At 41.5% G+C, this 27,002-nt stretch overlaps 1 protein-coding gene across 1 annotated transcript in view; it reads left to right on the forward strand.

The window, feature by feature from the left end:
• Positions 1 to 15,110, forward strand: part of T265_13387 (hypothetical protein) — a gene marked incomplete at both ends in the record, with an annotated part of 25,588 nt that extends 10,478 nt beyond the window's left edge. The window contains 3 exons of the mRNA XM_009168656.1: positions 5,959 to 6,397; positions 9,380 to 9,435; positions 14,430 to 15,110. Coding sequence (XP_009166920.1) covers positions 5,959 to 6,397; positions 9,380 to 9,435; positions 14,430 to 15,110 — 1,176 coding nt within the window. The remainder of the gene's footprint in view (positions 1 to 5,958; positions 6,398 to 9,379; positions 9,436 to 14,429) is intronic.
• Between the last annotated feature and the right edge of the window lie 11,892 nt (positions 15,111 to 27,002).

Raw genomic sequence — 27,002 nt, forward strand, 5'->3', positions numbered from 1 at the left:
GTGTAGGTCATGGTTGTACGAGGGCTGGGATACTGCCAGGGCGCCCACACCTAGACAGGAGGACGATTAGGGTCCCCAACCAAAGCCTTTGGCTCAAAAGCCTAACCGCAAGGCAGCGGGGTTTGGCGGGAAATGAAAATGCATTACCATTTCTACGGAAACGTCGCCCCCCATTTCTACGGAACACGTCGCCACATTTTTTAGAGGTATACTGCAATGACTGAAGTCGAGCACGGGGATGGCACTATAACCTTTCTTGTAAGAAGTTTTACTTTAAGAGGGAAAAACCTCACCTGTCTCTTCGAAAGACCAAGGAGCGATACTTTCTATGTATAGGGATAATACACATCTCACGTCCAACATAGCCACCGAAGTTTTTATTGTTGGATAAATGGTCGGGTAAAACGGTTGCTAGCTCTTGACTGCTTATTTCAAACGCACTTCACTTTATGTTCTTCCATACCAGGTTGTTGCGGTTAAGGCTGTGTATTCTTGTCTCTGAGGTACCCGATGACAACTTCTGACCAAAATCAGAAACCGCTGTGTATCAGCAGAGCGAGGGAATTAAGAAAGCATTTAGGTTTGGACCAAGGGAACATCCGCTGCAACTTACAACAGCTGGATATACCCCCATTATCCGTAGCTATTCAAGATCAGGGCCCGAGAGTCATCCATCAGATAAGTTAACCGGAAGCAGCATCTACCCCCTATCCTGCTGACACGCCTAAAATGAATTGAACAGGAAAAGCGTTCTCTCTTCCTCTCGCATGAGATAATCTACAGATTTGGGAAATGCCGAACTTCATTTAGGTGTTGCCCATCTTCTGAACTTGGGATTCATTTTTTTGCAGTCTGAAACCAGGGAACTGAGCCATATGAGCTCTTTAGTCCCTCGTGAGACTAATCACCAAACATGTAACCCTTCTGTCGACAGTTTAATTTTTTCCCACCAAGAACCGACATATACTCAGGTGAAACATTTTGCCTATTCACTGGTATTCAAATGGCTTCCGAAGCAAGTATGTTGTGAGTAAAAAAAGTAGCTCTCCGTAACAATTCGGTTGCGTATTTTTAGGTATATATTTGGCCTTATGACCTGAAAAGTGCCTGTTTCAACTTCAACTGTGCTAGGACAATAGTAGGAACACGTACCCTCATTCATGTCACTTCTCTTTGTTTTCCCCGCGTATCAAATAATCCCCCTGTGTTATCTGCCTTATAGTACTTATTTGAAAGGATCGTACTCATACTCATACTAACATATGGAGCTCATCTCCGATTTCAACAGCTTCAAGACCACTGGGAAGATGTGAGTTTAGACAGTAACGTATTGAGAGAGACAACTGGAACCTAATCGTTGTACGCAGAAACGGTTTGATTTGTCTTAGAACATAATTGCTTGCGGCTTTTAGATTTAAATTAACCGGTCCATTGAATTTTAATTGTGTGGGATGCGCCAGTTCTCTAGAGAATTACACTCAGCTGCAGAATAACTAGTGCGTGTAATATAGCTGTCAAAATCCATCTTGGCGTGACCTTGTGAATGGCTGTATATCCATTTTACTCAAAGTTTCATTCTGAACGCTTGGTTCAACTGGTTGATTTTGCAAGCATGAGTTGTCGGTATTTCGGAGCCTTTCATGGTCAGACTAATTTATCTGTCTCAATTAGTCTGATTCAGGTTGTCTGGTAAGCTTAATTCGAACAAATGCATTTTGAGGGATATGTGCTCACTTGAAAAAAAGAAGAGCAGTTTCATTCCCACTGTGGATTCCTGGGCATGACAATGATGACATCACAATCAGGGCGCGGAAGGAACGATAAAAAAACGATGAACAGTAGTCGTCCGGAGAAACAAAGTATCCGTTAATGAGGAGTACCTCTTTTTGAAAGGGTTTTGTAAATTCGAGAAATACACTCATTTGCAAATCAATTTGGTTTTTACGAGAGACTCAGCTGAATCTCTCGTTTATGATATTCTAGAACTGAAAGGGTTGCTCACAGTCCGCCTCATGTTTTAGTTGGCACGATATTCGAGGTATCGCAGTATATTTTCATAAAGGATACTACTTACAAGGTTGCAGAAGGTTTTGTGAATTATTATATTAATACTCATCATCGTTCAGTAAGCTGATTCGGGATCCAATTAATATGACGGAGCTCGGAAATAAAAAAAATCATCTTTGTTGATTTTTAAGTGGGGAAAACCAGGTGCTTACTTTTGAAGAACATTGAGACATTCAAAATCGTATGTGTTTTATTCCCATAGTGTTCAGTGCCTTGTCTTGGTGAAATCTACTTTAGGAGAATCTAATAAATTCACTCGGTCTTGGAACCAAGGCAGTAACCCCTTCCTTGTTCAAAAGTCCTATTAGTTCTGTCCGTATCTTGCACACCCTCAGGTAAGAGCTTCCAGATGGACCTACTGTAATCGTTCTTTTCAATAACGTACGGAGCTTTTGGTGGATACCACGACCGATTCGCTGCACAGCAGTTTCATCGCGACTGTAATAAGTATCTCGTTCGCTGGTCGTTGATGGCTTTGGATTTACGCATCTGATTTCTTCACGAAAATTCCATCGCGCTCTCGCCGGCAAGTATGCAGGAGAGTGCACTGTTTCTATTAAAGCCAAAGTAATCGTTTTTAGTCTGCTTATTAGAGTATTTGTTTTTATCATCAAGCACCGCGAGTATTCTGCTCTTCTACTGAGCCACAGTTTTCCTAATTTCGTGATTTCACACTTCATAAAGCAAACCATTAGTCTGAGTCTTCCCGAGGAGTAGTTGCTTGCCAATGTCCTGTATGGAGGAAGCAATTGTTTTCATCTAAAGGGTTTAGTTTTCAGAAGACGATAAATATCCTTAGGTGTTTCATTTCTTACAATCCTTCTATATTGACCGATCAAGATGGGAATATTGCTGCTTCATCCTACCAAACGTGAAGTTAATTGTAATGGGGGGCTTGTTCAGAAGCAGAAATAGTGAGGTCTTTTGCAACAGTTTCTCGTGCAGTTTTGAGTGTTTTATATGATGAACAAAAGTCCTTGTCTCCAAATTAGGAATGTGTACCCAAAGTTGACTACAGTCTTTCATTTAAACAAAATTAATTTACACTTCTGGCGCATTCAAATAAAATGGATTAATGTATATTTGTGCACAAAGTTAGTATTTGAGCCCATCAGTGAGCCACTAAAGTTTCCTGGAATCTACATCCATACAGCGTGGGCTAGATGCCTCAGTTAACGTTGCATACAGAAATGGCACAGTCCCTCTGTAACCATGGCGTGTGGCTTTGACCGTGTTTTATAAATGGATCGGCTAGTCTGGATGAAAAGTATATTTCGGTCCATCCCAAAAGCATCGTCAAAAATTCCTGTCATAACAGTCCTGGGTGGGTATAACTTCAAACTAATACTTCGGTCTGCTGTACTGTTTGCACTGCCGTTCAGGAGGAAACTGGAAATCCATACAAACGACACTCTTGTGATGTTGACTGACCTCAACTGCATAATCAAGAAGACCTTATTATACGTGACGTATTCCGGGAAGCCCAAATGAGTGACGGGCGAAATCACAAGCCAAGAGGTTTACCAACAAAATTCGGTACTACACGTACAAAATGTGTATATGAAAGGGACACAAACATTAAATTATGGGGATTCCCGTCTAACTGTTGAACGAATTGGTGCGTGTCCAAATAAAGCTCGGCAAAAACGGCAACTCGCGTTGAATTGCCGACAAACGTGCGCACACAGCAAGTTATAAAGAAATACGCCAAAAAGCGCGCGTGGAAAGTTTATCAGAATAGGTTCGACATGTTCAGGATCAAAAGTTCGTGAGAGGTTGTGGGTGATTACTGAATACATGGCGTGGGTGCAGAAAATAGGGGACTTCAAGAAAGGGAAGAGTTTGACCCCGGGGAAAAGGGGGTATAAAGGCAGTCAGAATTCTGAGCACCAAACTCCTGCGGAGAACAAACTTCGTTAGAGCTAAATGCATTCTGATGCGAAACCAGTTCGGCCGGTTAAAACATTTGAAGCAAATGGATGAAATTCACACCTTAAAACAACATTGTCACAAATAGCTAAAAAGTCTTAAAGTGCCCACCCAAATGCCTCACTAGGGTAGAGGTTTCAAGTGCAATCGCCGGTTTGTCTTCTAAAAGTAAAAAGCGGGAATCGAGGTGTTTCATACATTCTTTTCTATTAGTTATCCGTCCGCAGTTGTCATCCTTTGGATGATAGCGTCATTAATCTCAGGGTTGGGCGAATACCCTCAGACTATTCATAACCTTGATGTTCATCACCTTGATGTTGCGCCAGTGTACAACTGCTATAAACTCTCGCGTGCCTCTCTAGTGGGAAAGGTTTTTTAATAAGCTGAAACTTAAAGAAACTAGTGAACGAATCTGTTACCTTAATAATCAGGAACTATAATCCGTCTACGTTGTTGTGCCATCGTACTAAGGTTGGGTGATAGCTTGCACCAGAGCTCTGCATGTCCGCCAACATGTCTTGTTGCCTCGGGGCTACATGATCGTCAAGCGCTTTGAGGCAGCATTATGTTCAACTGCACGTAGAGCGTCAGTGGCTGTTCAACGGCCTGCAGAGGCCAAGTAGCTCAATCGTCGTTGGCCGGCAAGTCCGACTAGGATACCAGTCGTCTGTACCATCCAAAATAACATTCAACCAGTCACGCTATAATATAAATCCATAGTCACGCATATAAATGCTAATAAATAAATCACTTCGTACCGAGACTGAAGTAGTCTACTTGTGGGCCACTAGGATAATAAGAAAAGGAAGATTCCAAACTGTGATTAGATTTATCAACAAATAGTAGGCCCAACACTTTGTCTTAAAATTAATGGAAAACCTGTAATGGTTGGTTCAAAATCCTTGAATTGCATGGGGACTTGGTGGATCCAAATATGAAGACGAGCAAAACAGATATACTTCTATAATTTTTCTGTGGTTTCCCAAGCAAACTTTGATGTTGGTCTCAGGTACCCAATATGGGATGTCATCCCGTAAACGTACGCAAGGATCAGGAATCTTTTTCAATTCATTTTTATTCTCCACAGAACATGGCGCTTTCGGAGAGCATGAGTTATAGATTTTCTTTTGTCTGTACAATCCAGCGCAAAATTACTAGAGGCCCGTGAAGCCACCAGTGAACAAGTTTATGGCGATGCAAAACTTATGGCTCCATTGATCGTAGCTCGTTAATATGTTCTTTGGCGTCAAGCTGCATATAGAAAGCGGTGATCAAATTGTGGTTATTACGGCAACTTTCGCCATATTATTCGCTTTTTTGTACCAGCTTCTAGGACTATTCCCCAGGAGATGATGCGTCCAATGTCGAAGCGATTGTGCGCAATTCCCGTGAATTTGCTCCAATAAGGCATTCCCACGACTTTATTTTGTACCCCATTTTCGATAACCCTACGATCATTCTGAGTACCGTACTGAACAGCGAAAGAACCCCAATTGATTTTGGTCGCAAATGCACTTTCGAAAAGCCAAATTATCTCGCAAATATACGGAGCAGTCGAAACTAATTTTAGCCTCGTTGTTGGCCGACAAACTTAGCCATTGAATTCTGGAAAAAAGTGATCAACACTAGCTTGTTAAGTGGTGACTGCGTTGTCGAAGGTACTCATTACTTACTTTATTATTTTTTTAAATCCTACTTTTCCCATTTTGACAAGTACGTTGCAAGTGGTGTAGTGTCAGCTTCACCATGTCCCCAGCCAATGGAGAGTAAGCTACTTTTCGGAGCTCAGCTGACCAATCACATATTGGCTAAATTTTCGGCTGAGCGTTCCAGCTGAGCAACGCACAACACACGTGCCCCCTACGGATATCTTGAGAAAATAAGTCCAGGTATGTTGCTTTGTTTTCAAACAATTGCTTTCAGTGCAAATATTCGGCTCTTTCAAAGCTTTAATTCGGTCAGTTAGCAAGCAGCACACCGAGAATGGACTGGAGACCATTATTTCTTCTCCTGGCACTCTGGTTGAATACGACGAAACTTGCAACTGTGTCATCTGTTGTAAACAAATCTTCCCAGCCATACCAATCCTATCCCACTCTGTTCTCTTCGGCACCTCATCAGACTGCCTCGGAGGCTATTCCCCAGTATGATGGCCTCACAGTTCCACGAAGCCCAGTAATGAGTAACTGTCAGCTTCAGCTCGAATGCACCAAACAAATCGAACAAGAAAGGGACGTTGACCTCTCAGAGCTACACCTTACAGAAAGTCGCATACGACTCCCAATACGAAGTGCTCAAGGTCCTCAAGGTCCGGCTGGACCACAGGGAATTCGTGGACCCCAGGGCCCACCGGGACCGATTGGTCCGAGAGGACTCAAGGGAGAGTGCATCGAAAACAAGAGTAAGTAATGGAGAGTACTTGATAGCCCTTTCATTTAATTGTTTTTTATTCATCTCTACACTACTTCATCATCACTTACGTGAACATTTAGCGAGACGACTATTCACCGACCTTATGACGACTGTGATATATCAGCCTACAGAACTTAACAAAAAGTAGTGTAATCAACACAACGAAGTATACCAGAGGGTGTTGCACTCGTATACGCTTATTTTAATCACCCTTGAAAACTCCGTATACACGTATACTTTGCCTGCTTAGACTTTTTTTCCCTTTTACTTGCTACCACTTCGTTATCAGATCTTGGAGCTTAAAACAATAAGCAGCGATAGGTGAATCCACCAAAAACATTTTTGGTTAGGCCATTATAGGTAGGCCATATATGGATTTGTGTAGGGGAAAGTGACAAACCGCTTACAGTCCATGGTAAGCTCAAGAAGTACTGATAATCGTCCAACTGTTATCAAAATGTTGCCAGGTGTAGTTGCAGGAACGATTACGGTACATAAAACACAACGTTTTTTCTCTATCAGGAAAGATTTGTTACTTTATCCAAGGTGGAAACACACGGCAGCCCATTCGCTTAATTTTTAGGCAGAAAACAATAGTATGGCACCCTAGCTCATGCTTTCACAAGTTTCGACAAATACCCTCATTGGCACACAAATTTGTATTGACAGAAGAATCCAGTTCGGCTTCATGTAGAGTGTATGACTGAAAAAACTTGGAGACTGGGCTTATCTGACGAGCTCCAAGAAATGAGAAACCGGTCGTGGCCAATCGAAGATTGTTCGGCAACCTAATGAGTAGTGTGTTTTGTTTATGTTCGCACATTTTGATCTGCTGGGTAAACAAGCTAGGAAAACGCGTGCACCATTGACACTCTTTGAGGCAAACACTTTGCTAATACCATTTAAGTCGAATTGCAAGTTTCCGACTTCCTAAACCTTCCAGTAAATGTTAAGATGGATGTTAGGATGTGCAACCTGACATTGGCGTTACCATACCAAACAGGAAGATACTCAGTGGCAAGATTGTCCTGTTTGGTTGCGACTCTCATCAAGAACGACGTTTTGCAACAAACAGTTCAACTATGCATTTGCCTACTGCAGAGGAACTGATGGGCTTGTGTAAACTGTTCCATGGACATGGGAGTTACGGCTATATTAGCGGTCAGTTGAGTCCACGGTGTGCTAACACCATCTGACACCAAACGCTTCTAAGTCAGTACTGGTGTTTCGGAAGCTCGATCAATCCTTTTGGTTGCGGGATAAAATATGTGAACAGAAAAAATTGGTTACTGCAATCGGTATAGTTTATAGGTGCTTTTTACATTTTCCAAAACTTTTGATTGTGAACCGGATTGGCGTTTATCAGACGGCCTTCATCTATCAAACCCAGCTTGCGGATTAATTGTCTCCGCGCAATCACCTGACAAGGTAGTATACAGAAAAAGGGGTATGGTGCTCTCACTGGGAGTTTGTACTATCTTTTTGAATTGAGCGCAAAATGCAGTTTTTTCGGCGGGAGATCTATTGAGGTGGAGCGTAATACGCCGGGAATAATATTACGGTCTAGTTACTTCTGTCTTACTGTTGGACGCATTTAAATTGATTGGATGATAAAGACCAGGGATTGGGCGGCAAACGGCTGAGATGCTTGGAAATAGATATCTGAATCCTCACTCTGCCGAAATGACACTAAAGAAATACCGGATAACACAGGGGATTTATTGTTTTGGTGTTTGTTACTTTTCACCAGGGGAACAGTTTGCCACAGGCAGTACGTTTTAAATACCTCAAATGTACCACAGAGCGTGGTGAGTTCTTAGGAGGTTTAAGCACACTGTGGGTTGTGAAATATCATCCTTTCATCCTTTCTCATATGCAGGGCCCGGACAGTCGGAGTAAGCAATGGAGTGTTACACCTGCTCCAGGAGTTGAGAGAATATCATCTGAAATTCACTCATCAGTTTCCTAGTACAACTATCAGTACAGACTTAACCCCTAAGATGACCGTCAGAACCTTGAACAAATACATTTAGAGGCCGTATTTTGTCTTCAGAAACTTTATCAGTACTACTAGTAAGAGTGTTTTACAAAGCGTGCTTTCTCAAAGTGGATAGCTTCAATTGTCCAAAAGTCTTCAAAAGTCTTCTTATGAACGAGCATGTTTCCCCAAAATAGTAAAAATCAACAGACGTGAAAAATTTGCGAACGGTTTGTGATTGGATTCCGAAGCACAAAGGAAAGAGGCAATGACGAAATAAGCACTGCATTGATGCTCATGATCTGTTCGTGTGGGATGTTGAACCACTAGCTCACCGTGACTGTATGACGCCACACAGTTGTGAATGGTTTTAGATCCTCAAGTGGTGAGAAAATGTTCGAACTCTTTAACAATAGGAAAAGTCATTTGGGCGAAGGCATGACAACCAAAAATTGATAATTGAAGTCTTCATTGATTTGGCACCTTGTGAGAGAAAGGAGTTTCCGAATAGCAAAGAAAAATAGTTCATATCGTTATCAGAGTTAATAACTTGAGGTGCTCCTAACACGCCCACCTTAAGAACATCCCTTAGGGCCATTCTTTTATCACTTACCATGGAATGTACTTACAGGTTTATGGACAAGGTATAACTGTCCAAATACGTACCTTGGCTTACTCAGCTGAGCTTACCTCCAGCAAGTTAGATCAAACCATAGTGAAAAGTTTTAAAACACCATTTGGCTGCATCATCATTTTGCGGGTTATCGGCAGTATGCAACCCACGAATCCCCATGGCAATTTAACCTAAGATCTTTCGCTTTATCAGCACTTTATCATCAGTTTGCTACAAGTGGCTGCGCAATAATCAATAAATTACACTTGACCAAGATGAAAGTTCGGGGCGAGATGGCTCATGTGGTTAGAGCGTGAATTCACTGACCGGAAAGTCCCTGATTCAAACCCAACTTCTGCCTCTCGACTTCCCCTGTCTAGGCTTGGGCAACCTGGCAGTATCCCAGCCCTCGAGCTTCCTTCGAGTGGCATGGCAGGTAGGCAACGTAAGGGTGCAACAGCAGAACGAAGATGAAAGTTCTATTTAATTACGCAGTTCAAGTCACTTGGTAGGGTTCTGGCAGCATTTCACTTCATACCACCAAGCAAAGTGTTTGTTGGGGATTGACTGAAACATATCCGCCTAAAGAATTCTATCATTGTACAGTTACAACTTGCATATTGACCAAACTTAAATTTTGCGTCGATTCTCAATAGGATGGTGAACCTTGGTGTGCGCAATGTTATACAGAGGATTTGGTGGACAGTTACATTAGCTCAAAAACTAAGAAGCACCTCACATCTGGTTCAGTTGGACTGAACTCAAACATCATTTGGGATAAGTAAGAGATTCTAAATCTCGATTCTGACCGAATTTGAAAAAGACATTCTGAGCACAAAATTATCACCAGTTCTCTAGTCAGCTCCCTGTAGCATAAGTGATAAGTTGATTTTATTACATACTGTAACAAATTTAGTGCCTTTTAACTGCGTGCTGAACAAAAGATGGGGATTCTTATACCATTTGAAAAGTAGTTTAACGACAGAGGACTGTATCCATTGAAGTATTTAAATGATTTGTTTATTGCCTGACACAAAGCTTGAAATACAAACAATCACATCTTTGAGAAAAACCAATCCAGATGGTCTGATTCGCTTTGACAATCGATGGTCTGTGATAAATCTGTTAGCAGTCCCTAAAGCTTTTCCAGCGAGATTCGCGTGCTTCTGAGACATAAAAGTATTCAGCTGGCTGCTATCACTCTGATCAATAGCCGCTAAAAACAGGCTGAATTTATTACGGATTTATAGCTTGAAAATAGCTCATCTAACATTCAAAAATGTGGAACAAATGCAATATATTAATGCCAGTTTCACTTGGAACATTCTGATTCAGAAAAGTAATTCTCATTAGTGGTTCAATAATTACGGGTGAAATCGAATTATTACTAATTATGACTAATAATTAGTCTATAGCGCAGCTCAAACCTTGGTCTTTCTTTTCTAACCTCAAAAGAATTTGGTTTAGTTTTTTTGAATGTCTGAAATGGGTAAGACGAAACAAACGAACTGCTTCAATTGTACCCAAGCAATCATCAGAATATTATTTTGCTCGCATTTGTGTTGGACAACCAAACTGAAACTGTCAAAAATCGTTTTAAAGCTCATAATTTATTCCACTTCAAAAGTAAGACCACACTTTTAATTTTTGGATCAGCTCAACAGGTTATGGCTGCAAGTTTGTCGGAGGGTGTGGCAAAGCTGCGGTTCATGCGAGATTCAAGGTGTCCATGCTTAGGATGGCGAATTTGTCTACTTCTTCGGCATCGTCGTCAGCGAGCTAACCGATGGCTCATGAAACAAAATAATCTCTATCTTTGCATGGCAGGTACATGTGTATATTTCCGGCAGCCTGCCGTTAGCTTTGCATAACTTGATCTTTCTAGTTAAGAAACAGACATAGCCTTTCTTCCAATGAGTTGTGAGTGTTGAAACTTTACTAGGACCCACACACAAATGTGCTCTTTTTTCTGTCAATGTTGTTTCCTACTGGTCAAATCCCTTATGGTCTTTGCTGAATTGCCTCCGGTAGCATTGTTAGCATCTAGTCCTGTAGAAGAACATATTTTCGAAATAATAATTTCACGCTGAGTTTGAAGTCAGTCTACTAAAAGACTGAGAACGTTTATGTGACTGACTTGCTATTGCATAGACTTGCATACACTATATTCGTAAGGTTGCTGGGGCGGAGCGTGCACCACATAAAAACACTAATTGTTTCTGCACATGCTGTGAATGGTGTAGAAAACCAGTGAAACTGCTGAGATTCCGTAGAATAGGAAGGAATGCCTCTGGATTACAAGCTTCTATTTACTTTTGTCCGGTTAATTAACCAACCAGACTGTGGGCAACGCTCAACGTTGAATTATCGCTAATCAAAGCAGTACATCAGTATTGCAGACATCCATATCCAACCCCAATTTGAGTGTTTTCCTAGTCAGTATGGGTGGGGGCCGCTAGCGGAATATCCAAAGACAACTAGGAAATACTTAAAGGCAAAAAACGCAGAGATACAATGCGTGTCTACTGAGTCCAGCCTCCTATGTACGTGTATTGGACTAAATTCAGGGAACCCATGCGCTTACATTTTTATTCACCCACTTGTGCATATTCACCACTGACTAACGCACCTAAACTAAGTGGTTCTACTTATTTGACTGTTGAAAGTAATCAACTAAGATTTAGTTCCATAAGTGAAAATACCTGCCAGAACTGTGCCAATGCCAAACCAGGTTACGTCTCATCAGATAGGCTACAAGAACGATTAGACCCGAAACTTACATCTATGAATATATATATATATATATATATATATATATATAGTGTTGTCGAGGTGAGAGGCCACCCTTAGAAGGGAGACCAGAATCTGGATCGACCAAAAAAGCTTTCTGCGTCGGATTCGACCCAGTTTGCTTCCATTAAAATGAGCCGCCTATTCAGGATGATTGGATTATGCTCTCTTAAAATAATATCTGAGCTGCCTATGAACTAATCAGGAGACTCAAAATCAGTAATGTAAAAAATAAAGCTGGTCTGCATTGTCTACATTGGTTTCTGTATATCTACAACAAATTTTCTCTTGAAGCCTTGTGCCGTTTCATCTCGCCGGAAAATGTTTAATTGGGGAGTACAATGCTTGCCACATGCCAAAGCAGGTGAAATTTTGTCTAATCGATCTCCGAAACACAAAATGATGTACGCCTCCACATTCTGCTGCACAACTGCACTTTGGTGTTTGAAAAGCATTCCACCAAAAGACAGAAAACTGACATATCGTAAATTCAGACTTTTCCATCAATGGTATCGGGTGTTGTCACCAACTCTGTGAAACTCCCAAAGTGAACCCGAATCATCCTCATCTGAACTGGTTGCTGAGTTTAATTATTGGGATCTGAGTGTTTTGAACATTTGCCACTTCAAACGTCACCTCGTTTCTTGGACTACATTTGCATCCAGAACAACCACTCTATTGCATTTTCACCTTCGACGTTTGCCTTTTATTTTTTAACAATAATGGCCTGCTATAAGTTGCATATAATCCCTGCAACGGAACCTGATCTGTATGTCTGAATACTCATGCAGTTTATGAGCTTATTTAGTCATGCGGGTCCATAAGATTCAAGGCCAGCTTTGTGGTAAAGTGCCGCGGAAAATGAGAGCTTTTACCAGTGAAAATGCTGAAGGTTTCATTTTGCTCCACAACATGTTGCTGTATCATCTTGTGATGAGTTGTTAAACTGAAGATGATGTAAATTGTGCAGGGAATGGTATAAGGAATATCGATCCAGGTCAGTGCGCAGACCTAGGAGTATTTTGCCGGGTTTCGTCAATCTCCTTTGTGAACACTCCACGCCACCTAACAAATTGTTTCTGTCTAAAGCGTGAAATACCATTGCAATATTACTTCAGCCCTGTAAGTGACTCCTAACTTCCGGACGATAGACACAGATTGCTTGAATTTTTTTTCCATAGTCTGTTGTGTGCGTAACATCCACAAAACGTGAACACCGATTGGGATCCTAGATTAAAACGTTGTTTGATAAGTCGCTTAATTTGAGTGTAGATTTTCCGCGTTGTTATGAAAAAACAGCCAAGTACCAGTCAGTAGGCTGGAAACACTTTCAATAATTAATGAAGTAGATAATAAAGGAACAAACGAAAATTCTGAGCAGAATTGTGTTGCTCAAATTTTCTATCATTATGAGTGACCTTGTCAGGATGGAAGGTTGCTCTTGACGATGGTACAACAGATTCTAAACTTTTCTGTTTATGCAGTGCACGTGACGTGGTGATACACAACTAGTATTCAGTTTCAGCTCTAGTATTTGAAACAAGTCAGTCTAAAGTTGTACTGCTCTGCTTCTTTAATACCGTGAAAGATCGGTATATTCGGAACCACAAAAAAACGGAAAAACATTTTTGTGGCTTTCCCTTGATGGACAAAACCAAAAAAGCAAATCATCTCGAGTTATTTACATGTGGATGGAGAGGAGTTTCGATGATTACTCACGGTGTCAACCCGCTAATTAGCTTTGCCTATGGCCGGGTTTACTAAAGGGGGAGCCGATTAACCACTTTTGTAGTTACAGAGGCCAATATGGTTAATGAATGGTACATGCTAGTGCAATGGAGGTCAATTCTGATCTTCGAAGAGGTAAAGAAAGAAACACAAAAATCGTTATTTGCAAATCACCAACTACTACATTCTTGGCAACAATAAAAATGCGCCAAAATTTCATGCGCCGCTTATAAATTTCTGTGTTTATGGACAAATTCAGGTTAAAATCTAAAGCAAACGAATGAATAGTGTGCATCGCGTTCAGAGGTTTCTATGTCCAAGGCTAATGAAGTATCATCATGACCGTTATCATCATCATCATCATCATCATCATCAGTGATAATGACCTCAATGTTGACAGCGATGCTTCACTGCCGTACATTAATGGGGCTTTATTCCACTGAAAATTTTCAATCAAACTCATGAAGGGGGCAGCAGTTTTAATTCTGAGAATAATGCAGCTCACAGTCTATTGATCGCGACCTTTTGGTTTTTTTAGTACTCACAATCAGCTTTATTTGAATGAGCTGCACTAGGCAAAAGTCTGGAATCTCTACCTCATTTTCAGCTGAGAACTTCAAGTGCAACAAAAGCGTCCGCTGTTTTTTTTCAAGACTATATTTGTAAACTAAATTTTACCAGTTGTTTCTGTCAGAACATCGATAAACTGGCAAACTACTATTTCGATATTTCATCCTCTTATTCATATTTGCTACCCTTTGGAACAAAACTGAAGATAACAACTCTCACGGAATCACCGATTGGAAGACTGAGCAAATCACACAGCGGAGACGTCCGATTTGCCACAGGAACAGGCGGTTTGCACGCAATGGGAACATTAGTCATATCGGGCCTGAGGTGATACGCCAACAGATTCATCAACCGCTGGGTGTACCAGCTCGTGTGTTTCGCCAGGCAAACAGTGTCCATTCTCGCCGCTCATCAGCCAATTTGGGACACAAACTGGGTAGTGCACTTCGTCAGGCCAGTAAACCAGAAGATGACTCTTTGAAACTAATAAAAGAATTTTTGCTTCCCGAGAAAGTACGTTTCACGGACCGTCTAGTTACACTTGAGGACGCGCTTGGACATTGTATACTGAAACTACCTGATCTGAAAAGGCCAGCCGCAAAAGCGCAGTTGAACTTACCTCAATGTAATGTAAATCCGCTCGAAAACATTTCGCCATGGGATGGCGTTATCATTGAATGGTCCCAGCTTGATGGAATCTCTGAGGAAAGAATCTGGAGGCTGTTTGAAGATGCACTCCTAAATGACACATTCACTGTTCAAATCGCGAGTCGTTCACTAGAGAATTACAGCGGTGTAGCCTCTGTCAGTTGGCGAAATCTAATCGCGGATGACACCAAGTCGGAAAAATGGACCGGCGCACTGGGTAGTCGAGAGGGTGGGCGCTATCTCCAAAGGGAGACTAAACAGATGCGGATGAGCAAACGGAAGGATGTGAACGGACTGGCTCACAACACACGAGCCCATGGAATATGGGTGTTTTGTGCAACTGTCATTCTTTGTTGCAGCGCTTCTGGTCCATAATACTGCCAGTTAGTTCTTCCTCATCGCACTGAGTATATTTAACTGACCCATAAAAAAACTCTTCACTTCCTTTGTTATTAGCGATCATAGACATCACACTTCCATTAAAACTCTGTCAAATAAACGCAACATCTTTCGTGTCTTTATCACCTCTCTTTGTCTATGTACGCGGGGGACCGTATAACAGGCTTGGGTTTTTTTTATGAAATTTTACTTTTTAAGAAGGGTTTTTACAATTGAAAAGTTATCCAGGACAAGAATGACTACTGATCACAGCGGTTCGCTATTGGTAGGGGAAAACAATAATACTATTTGGTAGTTTGTTGCTTTCCAAGTATCAGAGTAAATGTTTTTCGTCGCCAAGTTGAGTGCTCGTGCATTAAGGTTGCTTCTAGTTTGATAGAAGTCCGTTAACACAGTGTTCGAAAATACCATTATATCGCGAATGCGTAGGACCTCTTTCGATAGTAATGTGCGAACCGCTGTGTATAATATGTACACATTTAGAGAACTATGGCCTTATTTGCCTGGTCGTAAGCACTTAAAAGTTTGTACGAGTCAACTGCTGTTTCACCATTAGAGAACGTTATCAGATGTTCGTTGATTCACCAGTCATCCTGCGGAAGGCTTCTATTGATTGTTATTCACGACCGCTTTTCAGAATGACGGAGTGACTGTCCTCGTCCCCTAAGGTATCAGGTAGATCCCATATGTTGGGCAAATACGTCTACACCAAAGGAATCCTGATCACTGGGATACTAGTTGAGAGGAAACACTTTGATGACCGATCAAAACTGCATGCCATTTCGTGAGAATTCGGTTCCTTTGACTTTGAAAACCTTTTTGAAATTTAGGGCAGTATAGTACCGTTTTCTGTGGCTTGGAATTGCAGTACCTCATAGAATAGCGATCAAATCTGATCCGACTTCGAATTTTGTGAATCCCACATGTCCCAGGCACTGCTATATCGGCACTTCTTTAGACGATTGGCTTGTGGTATCGGTTTTATGCTGCCTACTCATTTAGAAGAACATAATGAGGCTCGCCGCTAATCTAATCTGCTTTCAAGCCCGCATCTGCTGTATGAAAAGCAACTTTTTTCCACTCGAATATACTGCATTAAATCAGTAATGCGGAGAATTTTTTACCCTCAAACCAGTTCCTTGCTGTTGTTACGATATAACTCCTAAACCCGTGAAAAGATATATGTATGCCGGTGGTGGCCTTCACAAAAGGGTTCCCGAGCTTATTTTAATAACATTGTATATGCTGTGCCTAAAGCCAAAACTCTTGGCTGATACCCACAGCTTATTTGACCATGATCTTCACACCGAAGTGACTTTGAGGCTTCAAGCACAAAGCTGATTAAACCGCTACTTATTTTTCAACTTTGCTCTTGGATAGACACCTAAATATATCACTTAGGAAGACTTTATTCTGCAAAAACAACTTTTAGTCTACCGGCTTGTGTAAGCTTCGACACACTTTGCCATATTTTGTAGACCAGCTGAATGTTTTATTGGTGTTTAGCCTCCCAAGGAACACTTTGTCCGTTAAAAGAACGTCGACACTTGAGCAATTATTCTTGTGCATTTTTTGAAGTCGTCAAAGCCTAAGTGATAGTCAAGGCATAAATTAGACGAAACAGCACAATGTCATTTGAGGCGCGCCATTTTCTGTTGTTGTCCTGAGCGTTAAACTTTGTTACTTTTCACTGGGGGTAATAATCTGATTTATACTTGCATAACACACCAAATTCCATAGGATTATGACGCGTTTTTGTAAACTATTGTACGTTGTGCTAATCCATACTAGACATTTAACTGATAGCCAATCGATTTTGGCCAAGAACTAAAGTGAATCTTTCTAATCATAATTAGCACAAATGAATGCTATCGATTTTTTTTCGAATTATGACAGAATGCTTTATTTTGCACCCTCTTCTTGTATTAAATAGCTATGTTTAGTCTCAGTAAGGAAAGAACTTGAATTTGAATGAATCTGAGGCAATTTTTCCTATCTCTAGTAAAATATCGAGTTGCCGACACTTTTATCAATAGCAGCGCTGCTAGAACCTGAGCTTACCCGCAGAATGCTGTGGAATTTAGACTCGAATGACGATACACATCCGTAAATTTTGGCAACTTTTTGCTAGCTAAGATCAAATGAAGAGGTTTTCTGACGTCATATTTTCATTTTTTTAATATCAGGTTCGCTACCACTGAGTCTTAGAGCTGCCAATATCTTGAATGTTTTATGGAACCCAAAGACGTGGCTTAGGAGGAAAAATTAGGACAAAGTGGTCACTTTATCAGAAACTGACTTCCAAGAATAAACCGCCTAAAGCCCATGACCGATTTAGCCGTTCTTAGGGCTCATCAGGTAGGCGCAGTTGCCGAGTTTCCGTCAACCTTATGTGCTACTAGAAACCTAATTGCACAAAATTAGCGAAATACACTCATTTGCAAACTAATTTGTTTTTTCCGAGAGACTCACTTGGAACCCAGCAAAATTTTTCGTTTGCGGTGCTTCCAGGCAACTGAATGAGTGTTTCGCTAATTTTGTGCAATTCGGTTTCAAGTAGATAATAAGGTTGACGCAAACTCAGTGACTGCGCCTACCTCATGAGCCACAAGAAGGGCAAAACCGGCTGTAGGCTGTCGACGAACTTTCAGCAACCTTACTAGTAGTGCATTACGAACATGTGTGTATCGCGATATCTCGAATATCGTAGCGACTGAAACATGAGGCGGCCTTATACACCACATTTAGTTGCCTAGACGTATCACAAACGAGAGATTCAGCTGGGTTACAGGTGAGTCTCTCGAAAAACCAAATTAGTTTGCAAATGAGTGTGTTTGGCTTGAAGACCACTTCTCCATGAAAATCACTGACGGCTCACGCTTATTGTATAAAGATAAATACATACACAGTAGGGAAGTCATTATCATCATCACCGAGAGCAACATCTGCTGAGAACACTGTTGATTCACTGCCGTACAGTCATATCAATTTACTTCAATAAAGCATTAAAATGGGGAGAATAGAGAGAGTGGAAGGCAGGAATATCTAGTTCTAACCTATTCCAAATGTCCTGGGTGCTTACACCTCCAGCACCCAGTTAGACATTCTGGACGGAAAGGGATATCATGAATGCCACTGACATCGGTTAGCCGCTATATCGTTCAGCGTCTCCACCCAAGCACAGGGAGTGCCATGTGGAACCCAACCTGGAAGTCAAACAGCAGCAAGTTCGCAACATCCTTTACTTCCTTCAAATCGCCAAGACAGGCGGTAACTCGGCATCCGCAACACATTAACCAGCCAACTTACCTTGATAGGCTAAATGGAAAACTCAGCACCAGCTTCTGCTTCCCGTGAAGTCGAAGTGCTCCCGGGTTACCCACTCACAGATATCGAGTAAAAAAGCTCTTCTTTGATCTAATGTCGTCGAATTGCGAATAACATCAAACAACCTAAATAATTATGGTACGCAGCATTGCGTGCAATCCACACATGCAAAGTGTACAGAGTTGCTGCAAGACTGCGTGGGCTCGAACTCTGGCCTCATGTTTGCGGATGAACCGTTTGAGATAGTAGACAAACTTGTGTACCTTGGCAGCTGTATCAGCCCTGATGGTCTCGCAAAAGATTATGCTTTCATCCGGATTGTAAAAGCCAAAGCAGCCTTTGCGGCCTTGCATCGTCTGTGTTGTAGAAGTGGCATTAGATTACCCAGTAAACGTGAATTTTACAATTTTGCGGGTTGCCAGTTGACCGACTTCTTGGAGGGGCTTTTTTCGCACAACCACGCGCAGGGTGGAAATAAGCCAGAAGAGGTCGAAAATGACTGGGCGGCGAAGTTTGAAAGCAGTTACCAGCAAACTGGTCGTTATCGCGTGAAGGGTCACACAAATGATGAGAGACATTGACGGATATGACCCAGTTGCGCCATCAATGGTGCGCGCGTATCTAAACTATTGCCTCCAATACATATCTCCCTCCCCAATTTCCGCACTGAAAAGAACACTCTGTATTTGCGCATCAATTATACCAGCTACCGCAGCTATCTGCACATCTGCCCAAATCTTCGGTAAACGACAATGTGGCAGCTGTAAGCACCGCACGACACGTACGCAGTTTTTAAAACTGATGATGGTGATTGTATCCGTTGCCATGCAGAGGATCACCGAAAGCTTGATGCGGTGTGATGCAACACGTTTATTGCTAATAAAGATCACATAGTGCTTAGCACTGTTAAGAAGACAAACTAATACAAGAGAACAATACGACTGAAAACCCGGCCCCTAGCTCAAGAACTAGGGAGCACCGCGGCGTGCAAAAACACCCGATTGGTCCAATTTCAGGGAACAAGTTATCGCATGCGTTTTAAATTGAACAGGAAATCAAGTAGTCGAATTATCATACAGTATTCAATTTGGGTGACCCCCACAAGTACGGTACGAATGCAGCATAGTAGAAATCTGAGGCTTAAAATTCATCACGATAGTAACCGACCTGTTTGAACTGTTTCCGAGTAATTCATTGAGCTGGGGTTTTACTCGAATTCAAACACCTTATCTTATTCAACGACAACTTTAGCCGCTTTAGCTAGCCTACCACTGGAATATAAAACGCTGAACACATCGCACTCGCTATTCGCATGGCGAGAACACAGGTTTTTAAACATATTTTCCGTAATTTCCACCCAAGAGTAACGGAAATTTTGCTAGTCTTGCGGAAGCAGATTTCCAAGCCACATATTTTTTACGGTTTTTGGAAGAGCAAAAGCTAAAAGTGAGTAATTGTGTGGCTACTTTGATTTCCAATCTATTGTTGGCTGTCACTTTGACTGAAACCAATAGCTCTTTCACGGGGTTGACAAAATACACTGTCGAAAAGATGAAAGATCCGAAATTATGACTAAATTTCAGGTGCTATCTAAGATACTACCAGGACGATCTGTATGGGTCAGTGAAAGGACAATGTACTTCAGTAAAAGCACACTTGCATAAAGCTGTAATTAAAATAAGTGCGGTGAATAAAACAGTACACATGGATTGGTTCGACAGAAATGACACTGCAGTTTCGTCCGTGGTTGGCTGAAAGAATGTAGAGGAATAATGAATCTGTCAAAATCACTTACCCAAGACGAATTTCGAATCTCTTTTGGGAAATCTATGAGTGAGCCAAAGAAGGATTGGTGGATGAAGCGCAGTAAAATAAGTCCTGTAATACACCAATCGTCATATTCACAAGGATCTCTTTTGAGTACTGAGTTAAGTTTATGGACTCAACGCTCAATGCCTATAATTTCTTCAGCACCTCAGGAACGATCAGTACCTCTTTCAGCTCAAGTGTTTCTCCACAATGCTGAACCACCCGTCGAAAATCCAACAGCATCAGTTACAGATAACAATTTTGACAAAACCGAAATCAGTAAATCTCTGGAAGGGATTGATTATCCTCAGATATTTTCAGACCTGACGGAGAAAGACTACAATGCGAATGCTTCCACTCACTTCATCTGACGTGAAAAGCTGGAGATGTTTCACAGGACTAGAAGAATGCCACTTTCCTTTCTAATTCGAAGAGGAAAGGAGCCAATAAATGACAAAAAATTACAGTGAAGTCACACTACTTGATACTGCTGGTAAGATAGTGTTTGGTTTTATGGCGTTTTGACTGAATAGTAACGTTTGAGATGAAGATGCTCCAGAGGGACAATGTGTATTCTGAGGCGGATTGGTCTGATTTTCTTAGCGAGCAAAAAAAGAACAATGTAGCGAAAATAATCGAAGTATTATTCGTCAACTCCCCAAAGCCTTTGAGTGAGTGGACGAACAAGCACTGTGGATCGCTCTCTCCAGGCAAGTTTTTTATCCCTGGCGAATCTCTGGGATTGGAACAAATGCTCTACCTTGTACAATCACATCTGCAGGTTCCAGCATTGACACCGGAGTTAAACAAGGCTGTTTAATTGGGCAATGGTTACTCAGCTTGTGCCCAACTCTATATATAGGGGAGGGGCGTTTTGAAATTTAAGCAGTGGTATGGCTTTTGAGTACTTTTTATTTATATATTTTTTTCCAAGAAGCGCCCTGGCGAATCTCTGGGATTGGAACAAATGCTCTACCTTGTACAATCACATCTGCAGGTTCCAGCATTGACACCGGAGTTAAACAAGGCTGTTTAATTGGGCAATGGTTACTCAGCTTGTGCCCAACTCTATATATAGGGGAGGGGCGTTTTGAAATTTAAGCAGTGGTATGGCTTTTGAGTACTTTTTATATATATATATTTGTCTCCAGAAGCGCTGCGCAATCGTTTGTTGAATTGTCGTGATGTCCTTGGTATCAGAAGACACATCACGAGTCAATAAGGTGCACCGAATAGCACAAAACCAGAGTAGTACGGTCATTCTCCTTCTCCGTCTCCAACCTAATTACAAAGAGACTGCACTGGCAGTCTCCTGGCGAGTAGTTAACGCAGTCCTCGTTTGTTGACCGGCAGGTTGCCGATAATCTCTATCTGTCGTTATCCTTGTTAGCAGCTACAACGGACAAGATGGTTTATAATATAGAAATATTACGTTGAGTAGTCATCGTTCGATAATGACTGCGTTTTAAAGTACATTCAAATACTTAGTATGCCAAGAATATGATAATCGGAAAACTAATTCACAGGGACACGCTCTCCTGTAAATAGGTTGGGTGGGATGTTGTGCCACGAAGCGTGACTCATGACAGTCATTCCATTTCCTCAAAGAATTTCCTCCAGGATTTCGCACCCTCCAAATTCTCGACAGTCTGACCTCGCCACCTGGTAGCTTAGGCTTGGCAACACTTATCTAGTAAGATTTATAGGCGTTTTGGGCCAGAAAACAACCCGGTACGCACAGGTAACCCCGAGAATGGGTACATGTTTGGGGACTAGTTTGAATCCGCCTCGAACCCGTACCAGAATGTTGCAGAATGGATGAATCCAAATATAAAAATTTAAAACACATTTATTTGTTTGGTCAATTTGATTTAGATAACTTCTAAGGGAAATTCGGGCTCGAAACCTGTAAAGATAAGAGCTACGCAAGCTGTTACGAATATATATGTTGAATCCCCGGATACAACGACCACTGCTAAGCTTTGTGTTAATATGACTGCCAGAAAATCCAGCCTACTGTAATCTAGCTAAGGAAACTCTCGTGTCACAAAGTACGGAAGAAAGGAGTAACTGAGTACCATCCTCACAACCTAGGTATGTAATTCTAGGCTAATTACATTCATCACTTCCATTGAGAGACCTTTTAAAACCCCAGGGTCTGTAATGAGCACCAAGCAAATGACATATCTACCAAGTGCCCACAAGATTTATTACTTTATTTACACCCGTTGTCAGTACATTCCGTGCTTTGTCCCCTTTCGGATTATGATCTTCCAAGAACTAGCAAAGATCGCGTGCAAAATGTAGGTGTTTTATTACACGGCTGGATAGCTCAGTGGGGAGATAATTGCAAAGTTATGTTAACAACAGCAAAACAAATCGGACGCGACTATGCCGGAAACCAGATGAACTTCGACTGTGGGTTCAAAGATGGTGGCGCATCCACGTAGGGAGAAGTTCGGACTGATACAACAAACAGTTGTGCTTTTGTACGCCTTGATTTTCAGTAATCTACACAGGCACTGTGATCGTGATACTCGAAGAGCTATAACCATAGATGCTACAAGATCATCTGAGAACTGTGAGCACTCACCTTTGCAGATAGCTTAATCCCACCACTTACCTAGTCGTATCCGTCGGGGCAAATCTGACCCCAACAGTTTTTAGGGTCCGGATTGCTCTACAGGGTACAAACGATAATACATCCTAAACTGCTAAACATGAGCTTGCGTATTAAAACATTGTTGTTCACAGTTTGCATCATTCTGGTGAGATGAACCTGCCGAACTTGATTCAGACGACGTATCATCGAAATGATTATTTGTTGTCCTATTTTATTTTCCAAACTTATAGTAAGTACCCACTGTTTAATAAGTAATTTCTATATGAGGATGTACTTCATTTGCTTCATTTTTCTGCCGAAAAATCATTAATGTTGGAAGTTGAAGCATTTAAACAACTTTCATAACTATCAAAGAAGTAATAACATGTGGTGAAATGTACCCCCTTGTAGCTTACTTTGGTATTGACGGGAGGTTTAGCTGAATCTCTCACGTAGGATATGATGCAACCGAATGTGGCTGACAAAAGCCTTCTCACGTTTCACTGGGCACGATATTTTGGCCAACACATTTCAGTTTCTAAACATTCCATTATTTTTAAAGTGAATTATGAACTACTGGGTTCATTCATCCTGGGGCTCATTACGTAGGCATAAATCCAGAGTTTCTGTCAATCTCACATTTCACTTGAATTCACACAGTATGCTGTTCGCCAAGTACACTTATTTGCGAAGTACATCAGTTTTAACAAGGAACGCGTTCCACCCTTGTCATCAAAAATTGTTTCATTAAACGAGCTCTTTGCTGAGTCACTCAGTAGAAGACCGTAACTTCCCATGAAACCCAGATTACGTTTCGCGATATATCTAACCTGTTACTTAAGTTTGCACGTAGCAAAACAAGAAAGGTGTCATATTATGGTTCCTTTTTTACCTTATAATAATAGTTTAATTAGTATTCTCCGCCCGGCGAGGGACATCCGTGAAATCTGGCCCTGGTGAAGTAGGGGACCCCCATGGGGGGTGACCTGATGACGTGTCGCAACTAGAGGGTACGTCGACCAAATGGTTTTGGAAGAAATATTTTGAGCCTCAGATGTCTAGTTGTTGTTTTGGCTCACATAAAATGTTTTTCTCGTAATCAAAAGTAAAATAGGATATACCATTGGCCTAACGCCCACTTGTTCCGTGGGATCATATTGATTGGAGCAGTTTCTGTATGATTTCTTTGGTGGTTTTAGCTCAGTCTATTCTCTCTGTCATCCTCATGAGCCTCTTTTCAGCGTTATACTTGTACGATCCCCAGAAATTTCTAACATGTAAAGTTATTAATCCACTGGGTACTTCGATCAATGGTCTGGAAGGGTGGTTTGTTAGCCAACCGGCATTTCCGCTGGAGTCAGAAAGCTTTCGGCGGTAGAAGAATTTAGTTTCAGCTCGGGGTCGATGGACTACGCAGCACTTAGTCCAAAATCGAAACCTGTCTAAATTGCTGATAACTTGGTGTTTTTGTACTTGTGAGCTATTAGGATAATTGAGTTAAAATTTATCATGAAGAAAGTGATAGCTTAGAACTTCGACCTCAAACTGCTTTTCTTATGCCACAGTACAATCGAGCATGCTGGGTCTACAATCCATCTTAATAGAACAGTTACTCCTTGACTGGACTCAAGCAACTTTGAGCTTTGGGAATAGAACTATCTACTCTGTTTATCAATGTGATCTACTGGTGCAACTATTTTGATTATTTGAAACTCAAATAGTTCTAGCACATTCCTCCAGTTTTCTTCTCAATATCTTTCTAATTTGTCAAATCTTTTCAAATGATAAGCATTTGCTGCGCTAATTATCGAAAATGGGTCGAGTGTTCGCCTTGAAACGACCACTAAACTAAGAACCTATGGCCCGATTGGCAGTCGCAAAAGTGAGCTGTAGTGAATCACTGTGATTTATTGGTACCTTGAAATCTTCTGAGCATTCACTCAAGCTACAAAAATGTTGAATCGTTGGGTCCTCGCTTTGAGCGAATCTCATGACTGTAACAATAAACGAGAGCGACGAGACGACCTCCTTTGTAAACACCGTGAATGGTGACCAGTGGTAACCAACAGAAATGAACCCATTGTTCCAACATCCTGACTTACCACAGCTGAACTGAAAGGAGGAAATTAGCAGTTGTACTGGGCAGTGCTGACCTTCGGAAGTCGATGGTCCCCGTTGAATAGTTGTTCGGTCGAAACTGTCAATATCTTCCTTTTTTTATTTGTGGAGTCCGATGAACCAGGATGAACTGCTCCTAATGGAGAAAGTAGGCGCTGTCATCCACAAACCTCTTGTTATCTGACATCATCCAACGTCTACTGAACGCAAACAGCAGTACTCAACTGCTAATAGTTCCGTTGGAATGATGTACTGTCACCTAAGTGTATGGGTCACTGTCGTCAAATTTCCGGTCAATTGAACCATTTCTCATCCAGAATTCTGCTTAACACTGAAAAACTGCTGGAAACGCTAGTTTATTCGCTGGTTCAATTCACATGCAAAATCCGGTTGTTGGACTGAGGGTTCTCCGTAAATAGTCGGAAAGGCAACGAAGAGGTCGTGTGGTTCACCTCCCTATGCCTATCTGTTGAGTCCGTAAGGTTGGAAGGCATTTTGTGTGAACGAGATTTTTGACAAATTCCTGCTTACCTGGACGTTATCTGTTCAATGAATTGTGAAGCTAATGTGGTAAAATTGACCCCGTACATTTGTCGAAGCCAAACTGTACCACAATCTGACGAACCAGACCACCAAAGCTAGAAGTGACTGAGAAAAACAAAAATTGCATCATTAGCTGGTTATTGGTAGGTCCCCCAAGTCACCCTGTACGAAGATCACTGACTGTGGTAAAAGAATCACGGTCAAAGTTCCGGATGTTAGAAACATGGCTACTTCATATTACTTGCCATCTGGTTATTGCCCAAGTGAGAGTATAGTTTCCCTATCTTTTTCACTAAATTCTTGTATATCTTATGCTCTGCTTTGTTGAAAAAATTGTTTCCCCGGAAAATTTTCATTTTGTTCGAAAAGATGAACATCAAAACTTGGTGATGAAACCATCCGTGCAAGCTTTTTTCCTCTCGAAGGGAAGGCAAGCTTTCGTTGCCAGGGTGACCTGTTCCCTATGCATGCTCGTGCGCAGATACTATCAAATACGCTGGGATGTTTAGGGCCTCGAGCAACTCGCCAGATTAGAATCATTACTAAGCTAACCAGGGTGTGACAAGCTGATGAATACTTTTAGTCCAGTCACATACATAACCTAAACGTTCAAGCATAAACCCCTTCACGAAAAGGCTTTATCTGTAGCAGAAGTATTTTTGGCTGATCACTCGATTAAATCAAGTAGAAAAACGGAAGGAGGTATTTCGAATTTACCGATGAATTCAGCTGCTAATCGGTGATTTGATCCACTTCGTCCAGAAAGAAGCGAAAAGATATGTCATGCTTATTGTTGGAAATATTGGCAAACGAATCTAGCCATTCTATATTATTTATTTTGATAGTCCAGTTAGCTCAGCTGAAAAGGGAGATGGCTAAACAGTAACATGGATACATTTATCGAAGAAAGTAGTGTTCACTCAATGAATTTAGCGTATCCGTTCAAGATAAGAAGTTATCTAAGCTATACTAGCCAAACCTTGCCTAACGAGTACCCACGCACGTCACGCAGACATGAACAGGCGAATCACGACACACGCCTGTTACTTCTTTCTCATTGGCTAGTTGTATCATATCAGCGACCCTTTTCACGCCGCTCAACCGAATAGTGACGTACTTCCGGCTGACTAGACGTTAAGAATACATACGATCCTTGACCTACCCTTGCTATGAGGATTACTGACAATGCTGGCGGGGAGTACACACAGCTGTGTAACGTCATGGCAGATGAGGATTAAGAAGGATGCCGGTGGCAAGCAACACCAGTTGGTTGGCCTAAAATAACCAAGTCCAGGAAGCGGGGAATTTTTCGGTATACATATCCTTTTCTGTCACTTTCAAGTTAGGCGTATACTGGTCTAAGACCAAGCTCAGAACATGGAACTTCACATTCGTCCCACTTGGTATTTAAGCACGGAATTAACGACCAAGTTCACCTGGCCAGTTTTTTAGGCGAAGCCTATATATGG

Source organism: Opisthorchis viverrini (assembly GCF_000715545.1).
Source record: "Opisthorchis viverrini unplaced genomic scaffold opera_v5_62, whole genome shotgun sequence".
In the NCBI taxonomy this organism is placed as follows: domain Eukaryota; kingdom Metazoa; phylum Platyhelminthes; class Trematoda; order Opisthorchiida; family Opisthorchiidae; genus Opisthorchis; species Opisthorchis viverrini.